The sequence below is a fragment of the Mesocricetus auratus genome, unplaced genomic scaffold, assembly GCF_017639785.1.
Source record: "Mesocricetus auratus isolate SY011 unplaced genomic scaffold, BCM_Maur_2.0 Super-Scaffold_100007, whole genome shotgun sequence".
NCBI classification, from domain to species: Eukaryota; Metazoa; Chordata; class Mammalia; order Rodentia; family Cricetidae; genus Mesocricetus; species Mesocricetus auratus.
In genome coordinates, this window is record NW_024429191.1 from 20851420 (window position 1) to 20865206 (window position 13787).

General features: G+C 41.7%; 1 protein-coding gene across 1 annotated transcript; it reads right to left on the reverse strand.

Annotated features, from left to right (window-relative positions):
- Nucleotides 1–6874, reverse strand: Ccng1 (cyclin G1). The gene is made up of 6 exons (XM_005071939.4): nucleotides 6606–6874; nucleotides 5429–5689; nucleotides 3637–3890; nucleotides 3071–3149; nucleotides 2892–2990; nucleotides 1–2700 (listed from the first exon to the last, which is right to left on the reverse strand). The coding sequence occupies exons 2-6, from the start codon at nucleotides 5687–5689 to the stop codon at nucleotides 2509–2511; spliced, it is 885 nt and encodes a 294-aa protein (XP_005071996.1). The 5' UTR covers nucleotides 6606–6874; the 3' UTR covers nucleotides 1–2508.
- Nucleotides 6875–13787: the final 6913 nt, after the last annotated feature.

Genomic DNA, 13787 nt, shown 5'->3' on the forward strand with positions numbered 1-13787 from the left:
TTGCATTTCAATAACTTTATTGAAAGGTGTATTCCTTAGTTTAAAACATAATGGTAGTTGGTTAGCTTATTTCTGTTCACTCAAAATCAGCATTGTTTCCAAATTGAAGCATTTCAGCCTTTAGGAAGAATTGAAAAGTTATCCATGAAACATGGTTTACAAAGGTTAACGATAAAATACTCTGGTTCTTTGGTTTATTTTTCAGTGATCGTTATCCATTACATGTCAAAATGGTTACAGCCACTCCAGGTGGATGCAGGCTGTACACTGCACTGAGGAGCAGCTGACAGTTTAACAGTGTAGATCTTACATTCAAGGTCAGCATTGAGAATCTGAACACAACCTTGGTGGTCTTATGGAGTGCCCCCTTACTTCCCTTAAGACACAGTAGACGTTTTTGCAAATTATTTTCTTTCTTTTAAAACAAAATGCATTAGAAGCAGTGGCAGTTTTATAAAAATTGTAGTTAAAAAAAAAACTTCTGGAGTGCTTTATCAAGCCTGAATTAATTTTAATGCAATAAATAAGTTTTCAGGGTGACAATTCATCCAGTTATTAATATGTTTTCTCAAATGGGACTAGAATGAAGCAGCAATTCTGTAGGATTTTTTTATTGTGAATAAAAACCACCTGTTCTCTAGAAGAAATATTAAAGGTAACAAAGTTTCAAAACTTATGAGATCTGCCTTATATAAAACACCCACAAGTTTAAGTGAAATCTCATATAGCAATAAAAATCTCACCTCTAAGTTAACAATTACTTGGTTATGGGTGCCAAGAAATCATTTACTGCTTAAATTACCCCTTACAATACCTTAAAAGTGCATTTGTGAAATGTTGGTTTTGATGTAAACTTCGTAATTTAAACTTTGAGATTTAAATTAAGTAGTTTACCATTTTCAATACCACCTAAGTATATATTGATCCAATCTAGGAAGTTAGATCATGTTAAAATGAAGGTTCACAGTTTTATTTCACATTTATGTCTTTAGCCTTGATTTGAATGTTTCATGGGTGAATTCAAATCTAAGCGTAGCTCTACCAGGCCTGGAATCAGGAATTTTCCCAACACTGAGACCCTTCTATTAATGTGGTGATGTGCTGAGGTTTCATAACTTAAATCCTGCACCATGGGAAACTCATGGTCAGAGTGGCAGAGGAAGACTTCAGGGACAGTTTTTGTTGCTACTGCAATCCTACTGCCTAAGCAGACAGCACAGACCCAGTTCAACAGAAATCTGCCTACATACTGCAAGCTGCTAAAGGCGAACTGGATATCTAAGATGCATGATCATATATTTATTGCAGAGATGGGGAGGGTGCGAGGCACATGCATGCCAGAGAATTTGCGGGAGTTTGCTCTCTCCTTCTGTCTTGTGAGTCCTAGGGAATGAAGTCAGGTTGCTAGACTTAGGGGCAAGTACCCTTACCTGCTGAACCATTTTCCCCAGCAACGTTTACTTTTGGGTGTGGCGGGGGAGTTGGTTATTTTCTCATTTTATTTTGGTGTTTTTGAGGCAGGGTCTAGAATGTAGGTCTCTGGCTATCCTGGAACTCACTGTGTAGACCAGACTGGCCTTGAACTCACAGAGGTCCACCTGTACCACAACACCTGGCAACATTTTGTTTTAATCATAGAAAAGATAAATCTTTGCTATGATGAAGAAATTTAGATGGCAAAATGCATATGTATCAGGGACCAAGTTTATATTTTTTAAGCATGTAATTACTGTGTAATAGACCAACTGTTAGAGATAAAATACTAAATATAGAATTGAGACACCCCAGCAATTTCCAGAAACCTAATGTGGAGACTGTCCTATATTACTTTTTTTGTTTGTTTTGTTTTTTTTATTAATTTATTTTTTACATTCCACCTACATTACTTTGTAAGTATATCACCCATGTGCATAAATATGGATCAAACTTTTTGTTTCGTCCTTCTGCTTGGGCTTATGTAACTTTAAATAAGCTACAGTGATGTGATAAGTAATTTAAAGAAATACTATTTCATTAACTACTTTGTTTGTTTTTGTTTTTTGAGACAGGGCTTCTCTATGTAACAACCCTAGCTGTCCTGGACTAACTCTGTACATCAGGCTGGCCTTGACCTCAAAGATCTGCCTGCCTCTGCCTCCTAAGCGCTGGGATCAAAGGCATGCGCCATTATCGCCCAGCCTCATTAACTACTTTTAAATCCAGCCTCATTAGCTACTTTTAAATTTTCATTTTGGAGGATTCTCTTTTCCTAAGCTAATAATTTGACTAAGAAAGTGTTAACATGTATTTAGGGGTTTGCTAAGTCCTTTCTCTGGAGACTGCTGTGCGCTGTTCACAGGAAATGGCTTCCAATATTCACTAACTAGATCAACAAAGTCACCTTTCCCTTTACCGTTTCAATCCCATACTGTTTATACTGAAGATTGTATTTCAGTTCTTCAGTTGTAGAAGAAAATTACCACACTAGAAAATTTTCTGTACACAGAGAATAACAACCAGATGTGCCAACTAAGAAACCGTTTCAGGAATTGTTGGGAGGTGAGTTATTCTGTAATAACTATGCTTCAGTTGCCGTGCGGTGCGCCCAGACACAATCCATTTCAACTTCTGAACATTTGGTTTGGAACACTTGTTTGATGAATACTCAGTTAAACACTTGGATACAAGCTCTTGCCAGAAGGTCAAATCTCTGCCATTTATCTGTACATAAATAAAAATTATTAAAAGCCTCACTGTATTTATAGTAATAAATATAATCCCATTAACATGTTTCCTCATCCAGAGAGAACCAGGGGAGAGCCACTTAATCTTCAAATCAATACTTTAGGAGTACAGTGGATACATTTCTGTTGTAGCTAGCTAAGGGGATGGATGCTACAACCTTGACATACCTTGGAATGTTTCTGAATACATTCGATTCCTTCTGTTAACTCTACATACTTCAGTGCTTGGATCTCCAAAGCAATGATAGACAATGCCAACACAGAAGGCTGAAAAAGACAAATATAAAGTAAATGTCAACTGTAAAAATAGGTTTCTGTAACTAAACTTAATCTTAAAAAATATTTACCTTTGCCTTAGAAAATATGATCCTGCAGTGGCATGCCTTAAGTTGGGCTTCTAGTCTTTCAAAATTAAGATCGTTTTTCCTTTAAAAAGAAAATGAGATTGATTTTATGTAGACAGTATTACATCTAGTTGGCAGACAGCTTTATAAATGTATTAAAGTCAGTTTTAAAAATGAAACTCATACACTCATAGAAAATTATTTGAAGAAAAGGAATTTCACTTCTAGCATTTGTAGGAACTGAAGTATGAGTTTTAAATTATTCTGGCAAAAAAAATCATTGAGTGAACAGTAGTATGCCACAAATATTTTATTTCTGAATATCTTTCCCAAATTTGCATTAAATGCTTATTTTCTAGGTTCTATAAAGTTGAAATGTCCTTTAACCTTCAATAAACTGTTGACAGCTGTCTTTTCACTTTAGGCAGCAAAATCCAAGGGACCACAGGTGCCATAAATACACTTATTTTGGTAAGAATTCTACGAACATGCTAACTTTATGCAATAGCTAAACAATATCCTTTTGATTTCCAAACCTTTTTTTTAATTCCAAAATAAAGTTCACATACCTTTCAAATGGCAAGCTCTCTTGAATGAGTGAGTAATACAGTTGCAGAAATTGAAAGGCAGTAGTAGCTTTGACTTTCCAACATACTTTCTCCAACACAATCTTTTCCATTCTCATCAAGTCTGAAACCGTAAACCTATACTGGCTTATTCGGATCAAATCAGTTGCCAATGGGACATTCCTTTCCTCTTCTATCGATTTTACAGCCAAATAAAAGCAGCTCAGTCCGACACACCCAAGATGCTTCGCCTGTACCTACAAACACAAACACAGCAGTGCATCTTAACCATGTCTCAATAAATAGAGCACAAAGGGATATCTAGGGCTCAGAGCCACCCACTATGGAAGTATATCTGCAACAAATAGCTACAATGGATATAGCATCATCAACCCTATTTGGACAGGTGCCTGTCAGTCTGGTGGGCCCTACTTGAAATCAGTGAGTTAGTGGATAGGGAAGATCGCTTCAGTTTATGACAGTTAAACTTTGAAAACCATACAAGTAGTTTGTCAGTTACTGGGGAATAACTGTAGAGATTATCTTCCTTCAGGCAACACTTCCTTTTCTGTTGCATGCACACTGAAGCTGGAAATGCCAAGTGGCTAAAGGAATTAGAATTTTTATATGTGGGTAGTGATTAGGAAATAGATCCTAATTCTTAACCACAACCTAACATTCTAACTTTAATAAACATCTTTAAATCTATGAACATGTGTAAATGAATGGAAACATCCAGGCTATCAAGAAGGGTTCTGATTAGGGCTAGTGAGATGGCTCAGTGGGTAAGGATGCTGGTCACCAACCCTGATGACTTGAGTTCAGTCCCCAGAACCTAATCCTGCAGTGGTCCTTACCGCCTCACATGATGTATCATGAATGTACCCATACACATGCAAACATACAAATATATATAAAACAAGTTTTTTAAAGAAAGATTTCTACTTTTTTAAAAAAAATTAGTTTTTGAAACGGTCTCACTGAGTAGCTTTGGCTGGTCTAGAACTCACTATGTAGACTAGACTGGCCTCAAACTAACAGAGAGCTACCTGCCTCTGAATTCCAAGTGCTAGGATTAAAGGTGTGAGCCATATGCCAGGCCCTTAATTGTTACTATTATTACTCTTTCTCTGTGTGTGTGTGTGTGTGTGTGTGTGTGTGTGTGTGTGTGTGTATTTCTGAGTGTATGTGTCTGTGTGTAAGGGGGAGAGGAGGATGGTGAATGTGTGAAGGTCAGAGTAAACCTTTTGGGAGTTGGTTCCCTCTTTTCACTGTATGTTCTAAGGACAGAACTCACATTTGACTATCTAAGGCATGTGTAACAGGTACTTTTACCCGATCATTTTGCTGGCTCAAGAAAGGTTCTTAAATACAGCCAGATTTCCTACGAGAGTCTACATATTAATCACTTAATGTTAGACAGTTTTCTACTCCTGTATACAACTAGTAAGTGATGTATTACTACTCTTGATTATGAAAAAGCATTACCACAACATCTGAAAATGACATTTGAATGCCAGCTCTTTTGACAGCTTTTAATATTAGTATCAATTGTAATGTGTATCCATGTGTATGTGTGTGATGTGTGCTACATTTGAGCAGGTGCTAGAGGAAACCAGAAGGCATCAGAGCCCAGCTGCCCACCTGGGAGCTTGAAACTGAACTCAGGTCCTCTGGAAGACCAGCCAAGTATTACTAACTCCGAACCATCTCCAGCCCTCCGTCCGCCATTTGATCTCTTCTTAAACACACGCTGAGCAACATTAAGAAAGGGGACATCGTAGCTTGAACATACCTTCATTTTAGACAAGAATCTGTCCAGTAAATTCACAGCTAGGGAAAACGTCTCCGTGTCGAAGCCAAAGAACTGAGTTAGACTGAGTAGATCTTTTACTTCAAAGTCCCTGAGTCTTGCAGTCATTCTGAGGCCATTATCATGTGCAGACTCAATTAGTTTCAAGCCACAGACCTTTGGCTGACATCTAGACTCCTGTTCCAACAGGGTGTTCAGCTGGTGCAGCAGTTTCTGAGAGTCAGTTGTCAGTACCTCTATCATCTATATATAGAACAAACCCAGAAAAGAGTGTAAGAGCCCCTTGCTGCCTGGCCCTCTTTGCATTGTGCCAAGAAGTGCTTTATAGTGCATGATTCCCCCACCTCCACCAAGTCTAAGGCACTGCAAAGGGCTCTAAGTTAATTTTTACCTTCTCCCAGTTAGTCACATTTCTAAATTGTGAGCTTGTACAGGATATGAACCATGGCTTAAAAAACAAAAACAAAAAACTTTCCCAGCTTCACTTATTCATTGCCAGTACATAGTCACAGATACTGCCGCACAAGACACCCAAATCAAAAAGTCAAAACGACAGTACATACATACTCTGAATTATATATTAACAACGTGAACCTTCTTAGTTCCTAATCTGTGAAGCAGAAATAAGATTATTACCTAAGCTCATAGATTGTGGGTTAAATGGAATCATACAAACCGCTTAGCACACAGATAGGTGCTAAATTATTGCCAGATAATGAGCTTATATTTCTACATCTGTGAGATGAGGCTAACAGCATCTGTTTCTTGGAACGGCTGTGAATAACACGCGATATGACTCAGTGTGGTGCGGTGCTCAGCACACAGAGCTCTTAATAGTTTAACGTCATTTAAAACCCAAAAGAAAAAGTTAGGTGAAGCTGGGAATCGCACTGGTGTAATCACTTCCCCTGCATCCCGGTCACAAGCTAAGATCTGGATAGAGAGGATGGCCCTAGTTAAATTAAAGACAGAACAGAAGAGCTGCGAGTCGTCCTCGCCAGGAACCACTAAGTTCAGGGGTGCAAGTTGGAAGTGGGAGGCACGACACAGGATCATCCCAGGACGCACGCTGTGTGGCACCTCTCCAGGAGCAGACTAGCCCGGGCTTGCACACCCCTCTTCCCGCCCCCCGAAGTCCACCCCACTAGTTCCCTCTCACCTTGACAGCCACAGTTCTTCCGCGGTGGTCACCACCCTCCCCGGGCCTGCTCTCAGCTCGCCCTACTTCCCCGATCTGAGAGGCCGACGAGGGGAACGGACTCGCCGGCGGGCAAGCGAGCAGAGGCCCGGGGAGGGGCGGGCGTCCCGGGTGGAGGGTCCCGCAGCGCCCTGAGTTGGTGCGGCGTTCCTGGGGGTCAGCACGCAGCGAAAGAGCTGCGCCCCGCAGCTGGGAGACAGGCCGGGGACCGGGCTGGCTCTTGGAGGCTCATCTTAGCCGCTGATTGGTGCGGTCCTTTTGATGGATGCCTTCTGAGAAAGCTCAACCAATCAGCGTACACTTGCCATTGTCCAGACTCCAATTCTCCGCCCCCTTGGTGCCACGCCCGTATCTCCCAGTCTCTCTCATTGGAGCATTTCCGTCCTGCCATAAGCTGCGGAACTGAACACTCGGTGCCAAGGCTTGCCCGGGCAGGTCTGGCTGCTAGTAGCCAGAGTGGCCTGGGTAGCGTTCCAGAATGTACTGGGAGGGTTTTTGTTTGATTGTTCTCTGCAGTTTAGCTGTACTGTAGTGATTCAGACCCCTCTTTCTAAAAACACAATGACAAGTTAAAAAGAAGAAGAAGAAAAAATAAGAGGCTTATTTTCATTGTCTTTACAGATAAGGGGCAGTGATTTCTCTATCGGGTGGTTTATTGCATTCCAGAGGGTTCTCTTTGGGTTTCGGAAATCTGTTGACCTTTTCTTATTTTGTTTTTTTGTGAAACGTATTACAGTGAAGTTAGACTATGTAGTGTTTCTTGGTCCTCTACTAATGTCCAGAATTTGTTTCTTAAACAAATTTAAATTACAAGCTTCATAGAGTGCCCTCATACAACCACCAGTGGCTAAAAATAAAGTGTGTGACACAGACAAAATCAAGACCAATACCGGAAAACCCAGCTGCAGAGGTGGCTCTCAGACTCCAGAGTAGAGTGTGAAGGGATCTTACTCTCATTATTCTTGTGAACTTAATCTCTATAAAGAAACCTTTTCTCTGCCAGGTTAACGGGAAAACAATCATCCCTCTTGTTTATATTTTTAACTTATTATTATAACTGTCACTCCTTTCTCCCCGGTTGAGAAGGGCGTGCCCTCAGAAACAGTGCAGCAGTTCTCAGCTCTCAGAGATATAGCCCTGGGCGCAGGACTTCCGTGGCTTTCAAAGGACAAGGCAAGTCAGCTGGCCACCCATAATGATTATAAACTAGATATAAACTTTCAGATTTTCTTTTTCTTTTTCTTTTTTTTTTTCAAGACAGGGTCTCTACATAGTCCCGGAACTCTCTGTGTAGACCAGGCTGATCTTGATGAGAGAGCCTCTCTGGCTCCTGTAGTACTGGGATTAAAGCCTGGCCTTTTTCTTTCATTAAAAAAAGTTTTGTTTTTAAAAATTATGTCTGTCTTGATGAGGATTGTTCTTCTGTATTATGTTTCTTTTATTGGTTGATGAATACACACTGATAGTCCAGTAGCCAGGCAGGAAGCATAGGCGGGGCTACCAGACTGAGGAGAATTCTGGGAGGAGGTGGCAGACACAAGCCCCTAGCCAGGGAGAGAAGCCGTGTACCTACAGGAAGATAGGATGCCGGCATTCTCTGGTAAGATAAGGTCATGTAGAAATACATAGATAGTCATGGGTTAATAATTAAGAGAGCTAGCCAATAAGAAGCCCGAGCCATTGGCCAAACAGTTTCTAATTAAAATTAAGTCTTTGTGTCTTTATTTGGGGCTGAAGGGCAGCTGGACTAGGCAGAAAAGAAACTCGGGCAACTCTTCCCTCTCCCTCTCTTTCTCCCCCTCCCTCTCTCCCTCCCCCTCCCCTTCCTCTTCCTCTCCCCCTCCCTCTCTCCCTTCCTCTCCCCTCCCTCTCTCTCTCCTCCCTCTCCCTCTCTTCCCCTCCCTCTCCCCCTTCTCCCTCTCCCCTTCTCCCTCTCCCCTTCTCCCTCTCCCCTTCTCCCTCTCCCCCTTCTCCCTCTCCCCTTCTCCCTCTCCCCTTCTCCCTCTCCCTCCCCCCCTCTCTCTCTCTCTCTCTCTCTCTCTCTCTGAGAGAAAGAGAGAGAACATGAGTGTGGGTATTCACAGAAGCCAGAGATGCTGGATTTGAGGTTTCAGGCTGTTGTGAGTTGCCCACTGTGGGTGCTGGGAACCTTAATCATAGATAAATGGGAGGATTAAATAATGGAAAGCATGTGGTAAATGGTAGCTTTTCTTCTTATGTTTATTTTTAAATGCCTTATGTAAAAGTTGGTCCTGTTTATTCTATTTTCAGTCTTCTCAACCTAGAAGGGAGATCTGATTATTAGAATTGCTTAATACTAATAAGAATTTCTAAGCTGCATCTATTGCTTTCTACATCTTACATTTAAATTTTCCATTGAGAACTGTTGGCAATATATTATCATATGTTAAGAAATATTTTCTCTCAGGATCCCCTTTTTTAATTGAACTCTCAATTGTTTACATAAAAATATTTCACTGGCATTGAAGAAACAAATATAAATCAAATCTAGTAGACATTCTTTGCTTATTTTTCTTTCCTATTTCAACTAAAAAACCTCACTGCTTTCACTTTTGATTATGAATATATGTGTGTCTATGGGTGGACCTGTGCAGTGCCCTAGGAGATGGGGAAAGGGTTTTGGAAGCCCTGGAGTTGGATTCAGATGATTGGGAGCTATCCAATATGGGTACGATTAACTTTGGAGACATCTTTCTAGCCCTCTGTTGCAATTTTTAAATATAATACTTCGTTTTGACCATTTCATATACATATAGTATACCACAGCTTCACACAATGGCTTCTCTAGGCCTCCATTCAGGGACACCCCTGACACATGCCTGGCCTCTCAGCTTTCTTAGGCACTGAGGCAAATTCTGTAGCCCGTTTCTTCTATCCTTAACTCTAAAGCCCAAACCATGTGACTGAAGCTGCCAAGTTCTGCTGCTTGCGGGGCTGAAACATGCTCCCCTCATTCAATTACATCTTCACCAGCTTTCTGTTTTGCATAGTTTTCTTCATTACCTAACCTTGGCTATTTTTGAACTTGCTCCGTATGCCAGGCTGCCCTCAAACTCAGAGATCCAACAGCCCCTGTCTTCTGAGTGCTAGAATTAAAGGCGTGCATCACCACAAACTGCTCTAAGTTTTTCACGAGTTGGAAATTTAGAGGATGGGATGTTTCCCTGAGGTACTCAATTTCTTAATCTGCTTGTCCCTTTGAACATAAGATTTAGCTCCATTCCACTTTCTGGTGCTCTTTTTCTCCTCAAATATTTTTCCTTGCTCTGCTTGCTCTTTTTCATTATAGAATTTTACCAGAGTTAACACTAACAGAGTCTATACTAGGGTGTTTTGAGATTTCCTCTGCCAACATAATTAATCCAAAGTTCTTCACTTTAGCCTCAGGCAGACTCTTCAGACAAGGGCAAAAGGCAGCCACTTCACCAAGAATGTTCTCTAGGCAACATACTAAAATTCTCCTCCTCTGTAACCTCTTGAACAAGCCTCCCACAGTTCATCAAATCACATTAAACACCACTGTTTTCCATGCTTCTGCTACTATGGCCCACTAAGCAGCATTTAAAACATTTCGCTGCCTTTCTAACCCAAATTCCCCAAATCCATATTACTCCAAACAAAATCATGGTCAGGCCTATCACTGCAATACCACAGTCCCTGATACCAACTTCTGTCTTCATTAAGGTTTCTATTGCTGGGAAGCAGCACCATGACCATGGCAGCCCCCTAGACCCCCAAAAAAGACCCTCTGGAGGAGGAGCTGACCCTTGGTGGACTTTCTGAGAGGGTGGGGTTTGGAATGGGGCCCGGAGCTGGAGATTCCCAACAATATTTATACTGAGTTCTTATCAAGAGGTTTTCAATTGTCTGACTTTTAGGATGTTATCTTGACTCACACACACACACACACACACACACACACACACACACACACACACACACACACGAGACAGGCTCCCTCTACTGTCTATCATGTATCTCTCTCTGTCTTAGAACTTGTTATACAGACCAGGCTGGCAACTCACAGACATATATACTTGCCTCTTAGCCTCCCCCACCCCCCCACCTTCACCACACCTTGCTCAAGGGCACATGTAATTCCCATTCTCCTACTTGCTTCTCAGTGAACAGCTAAATACAAGTCAGAAAAATGACTGTGATACAGGGTAAGAATCCACTCACTAACAGGAAGATTTAATCACATTGACTATTGTAGTCTCAATGCGTGTGAAGTCGAGGATGTAATTGTATCACTAGACCCAAGATAAATGATAAATGGGTGTTTATTGGGGACAATTACACAGAAAAATACAAAGAACCGCTGAGCATTTTCCTGCTCTTTCTACCAGATCCTCTGACCCACCAGAAAGAGCCCCCAAAAGAAAGCCAATCCTCAAGCTTCTTCCCCACTTCCTTCTGCCTGAAGCCACACCCAAAGGGGTGTGGCCGCCATTTCAGGTCTACAGACCAGATACCTACAATTACCCTTTTAGACTAAAGAAGGATTTAAGCCTGATGCAAAACTATACACAATGATAACAGATGTCAAGTACGCTCCAGGAGAAGGAAAGGTAAACATACCCAAATTAAAACCTACTATCGGCAAGGAGAAATATTAAGCAATTGATACTACATGTCCAGTAGACATACATGCCTTTGAACAGCAGGAATTATAACAAGTAGGTCTGACAGTGATGGTTACTGTGATGGGTAGTGATAGTTGTCATCCTGCCCCCAAATCTAGAATTTTCTGGAAGCTAGGTCTCTGGGCTTGCCTCCACGGTATTATCTTGATTGGGTTGACTGAAATGCGAGGACACAAGTAGGTAGCACCATTCCATGCCTGGGCTCCTGAGCTATGCAAGTGGAGAGAGGGAGCTGAGCCTCAGCCGACACTCACTGCTCTCTGCTTCTTGACTGTGGATGCTATGTGAGCAGCTGCTTCAAGCTCCTGCTTATTGTCTTCCCTGTCATGTTGTACCATGATCCGGAAGCCAAAACCAACCCCTTTTCCATTAAGTCGCCTTTTCAGAGTTTTGGGTTTTTTTGTTTTGTTTTGTTTTTAGGTTTTTTTTTTTTTTTTTTTTTTTTTTGAGACAGGGTTTCTCTGTGGCTTTGGAGGCTGCCCTGGAACTAGCTCCTGTAGACCAGGCTGGTCTTGTACTCACAGAGATTCGCCTGCCTCTGCCTCCTGAGTTCTGGGATTAAAGGCGGGTGCCACCATTGCACAGCCAGAGTTTTTCTATAACAGCAACAATAACAACAGCAGCAAAAAGGAAACAAAAAGGAAGGAAGGAAGGAAGGAAGGAAGGAAGGAAGGAAGGAAGGAAGGAGGGAAGGAAGGAGAAAAGAAACCAAGACAGAATGTCAAATGTTGCCCTGACCCGTAGGAAAATCTCTGGTTTTGCCTGCTTCTGTCCTAGAAGGGGCTCTTCCTTCCTCCTGCATACACAACATGCGAGTACCTTATGGTCTATTCAGACCCCTTATCAATACCCAAACTTCAGGCTATAAGCTTGTTCATGTTTGATGAAGGCTAGGGAAACCAGGGTCAAGACTAGCTCAGCTGAGCCCCGTCCTTCCACTTCCTGGCTCATGTTGTCTCCTCTGCAGCCCTGGTTTTCCTCAGTCTGTCCTGTTTTATTTCACTAGCAGATAGCTGACTGACATGGGCTCCCTTAGTTTTTTTTTTTTTCTTTTATCTAGCTTTCTCATCCCTTTGCATTGTACTCAAATAAGGGATCTGATAGTCTAGAACTTCTTGTTCCCTAGGTTGGTGGTAAACTGGTGAGGACTTTTGGGAGTCAGGTTACCACCTTTATTATCTTCTTAGTGTTTTTGCTCTTCTTTCTGTCTCTGGTTTTGGCTGCTGATGTTTGGTTTTGTTTTGCCTTTGCTGCTCTTCCCCGCCCACCTCCTCCCCATTTCTTAATACTTAGTAACTGGAGTCACAGACAGTTGTGAGCTGCCATATGGGTGCTGGGAATTGAACCAAGGTTCTCTGGAAGAGCAGCCAGTGCTCTTAGCTGCTGCACCATCTCTCCAACCCTCCAAGTTTTACACATCCTAAAGTGGCCTTTTGAGCCTCTTGCTTCCACCTCAGTTTGTGAGTTTTGATTAGAAGCTTCTGTCCCAATACTACTTACAACAAAATAAGTAAACTTGTGGCCATCCTTTGCCTTCCTTGTGTTAGATGAAGTCTCTGACTGATGGGGCAGTTACATGCTTCGCGTTTTGTTTGTTTGTTTTCACGAATGGCTTTCTTGACACCATTGAAGCAAATCCCACTTATCTTGGAAAAGAAAACTGTCTCTCATTGCATGCCCACCCTTTGGCTCTTGCCTCATTCCTTACAGTCCAGTTCCCTGCAGAGTGGCTCATACTTTCGTTGACTTCTTTTACTGTCTTGCTCTTACATTTTATTTTCACCACAGAATCAGATATTGTGTTCAGTTTTTCCTTGAAGTGTCCCCCCATCCCAAGAACTGATTCCTCTCTGAGACTCCTCCCCCTGACTTTTTAAAAGTCTTCTCACGTTTCCCTTTAGCATAATGTGCATAGCTCTGCATAGTATTTGCCACGTGGTCTGTTTCCTTGAAGTTTAAAAAGATATTTACTCACTCTTTGAGAAAGTCAGACGTGTACGCATTTTCATCATTGTGTGTTGCTGCTTTCTTCTTAAAACTCCTTATGTGACCAAACTCACAGTAACCCCCCTGCCTTAGTCTCCTAAGTGTGAGGGTTGTGAGCACAGTCGCTATGCCCAGCTGATTGATTATTTTGAAAACACATTGCAGTGGAATGTTGCTCTAACTCAGGGTCTTCTCCTCTACTCTCACTTACCAGCCACTGGCATTTTGAGGGAGAGGGTACCCCATTGGTCCCAGCCAGCAGCAGAAACTCACAGCTAGAGAAAGACTGGGCCCCACAACCACAGTTTGAAGCAGTGAAAGGGACTTGCTGAGTATCAGGCAAGCAAGGAGTGAACAGACATGCATGCAGGCAAAACTTCCATCACATAAAATAAAAATTAACATTATTCTACTTAGACACTAAAAAATACCACTAATTGCCTCTTAAATGTTGTTTCCTGTAACATCTTATAGTTATAATTTCCATTTT

What these genes read in the sequence shown, in the direction of transcription:
- Ccng1 (XM_005071939.4), bottom strand. Translation starts at nt 5,689, where the DNA reads ATGATAGAGGTACTGACAACTGACTCTCAGAAACTGCTGCACCAGCTG. An exon ending in GAGAGCTTGCCATTTGAAAG is followed by an intron (nt 3,150 to 3,636) that starts GTATGTGAACTT and finishes TTCTTTTTAAAG; the next exon opens with GAAAAACGATCTTAATTTTG. An exon ending in TCATATTTTCTAAGGCAAAG is followed by an intron (nt 2,991 to 3,070) that starts GTAAATATTTTT and finishes TGTCTTTTTCAG; the next exon opens with CCTTCTGTGTTGGCATTGTC.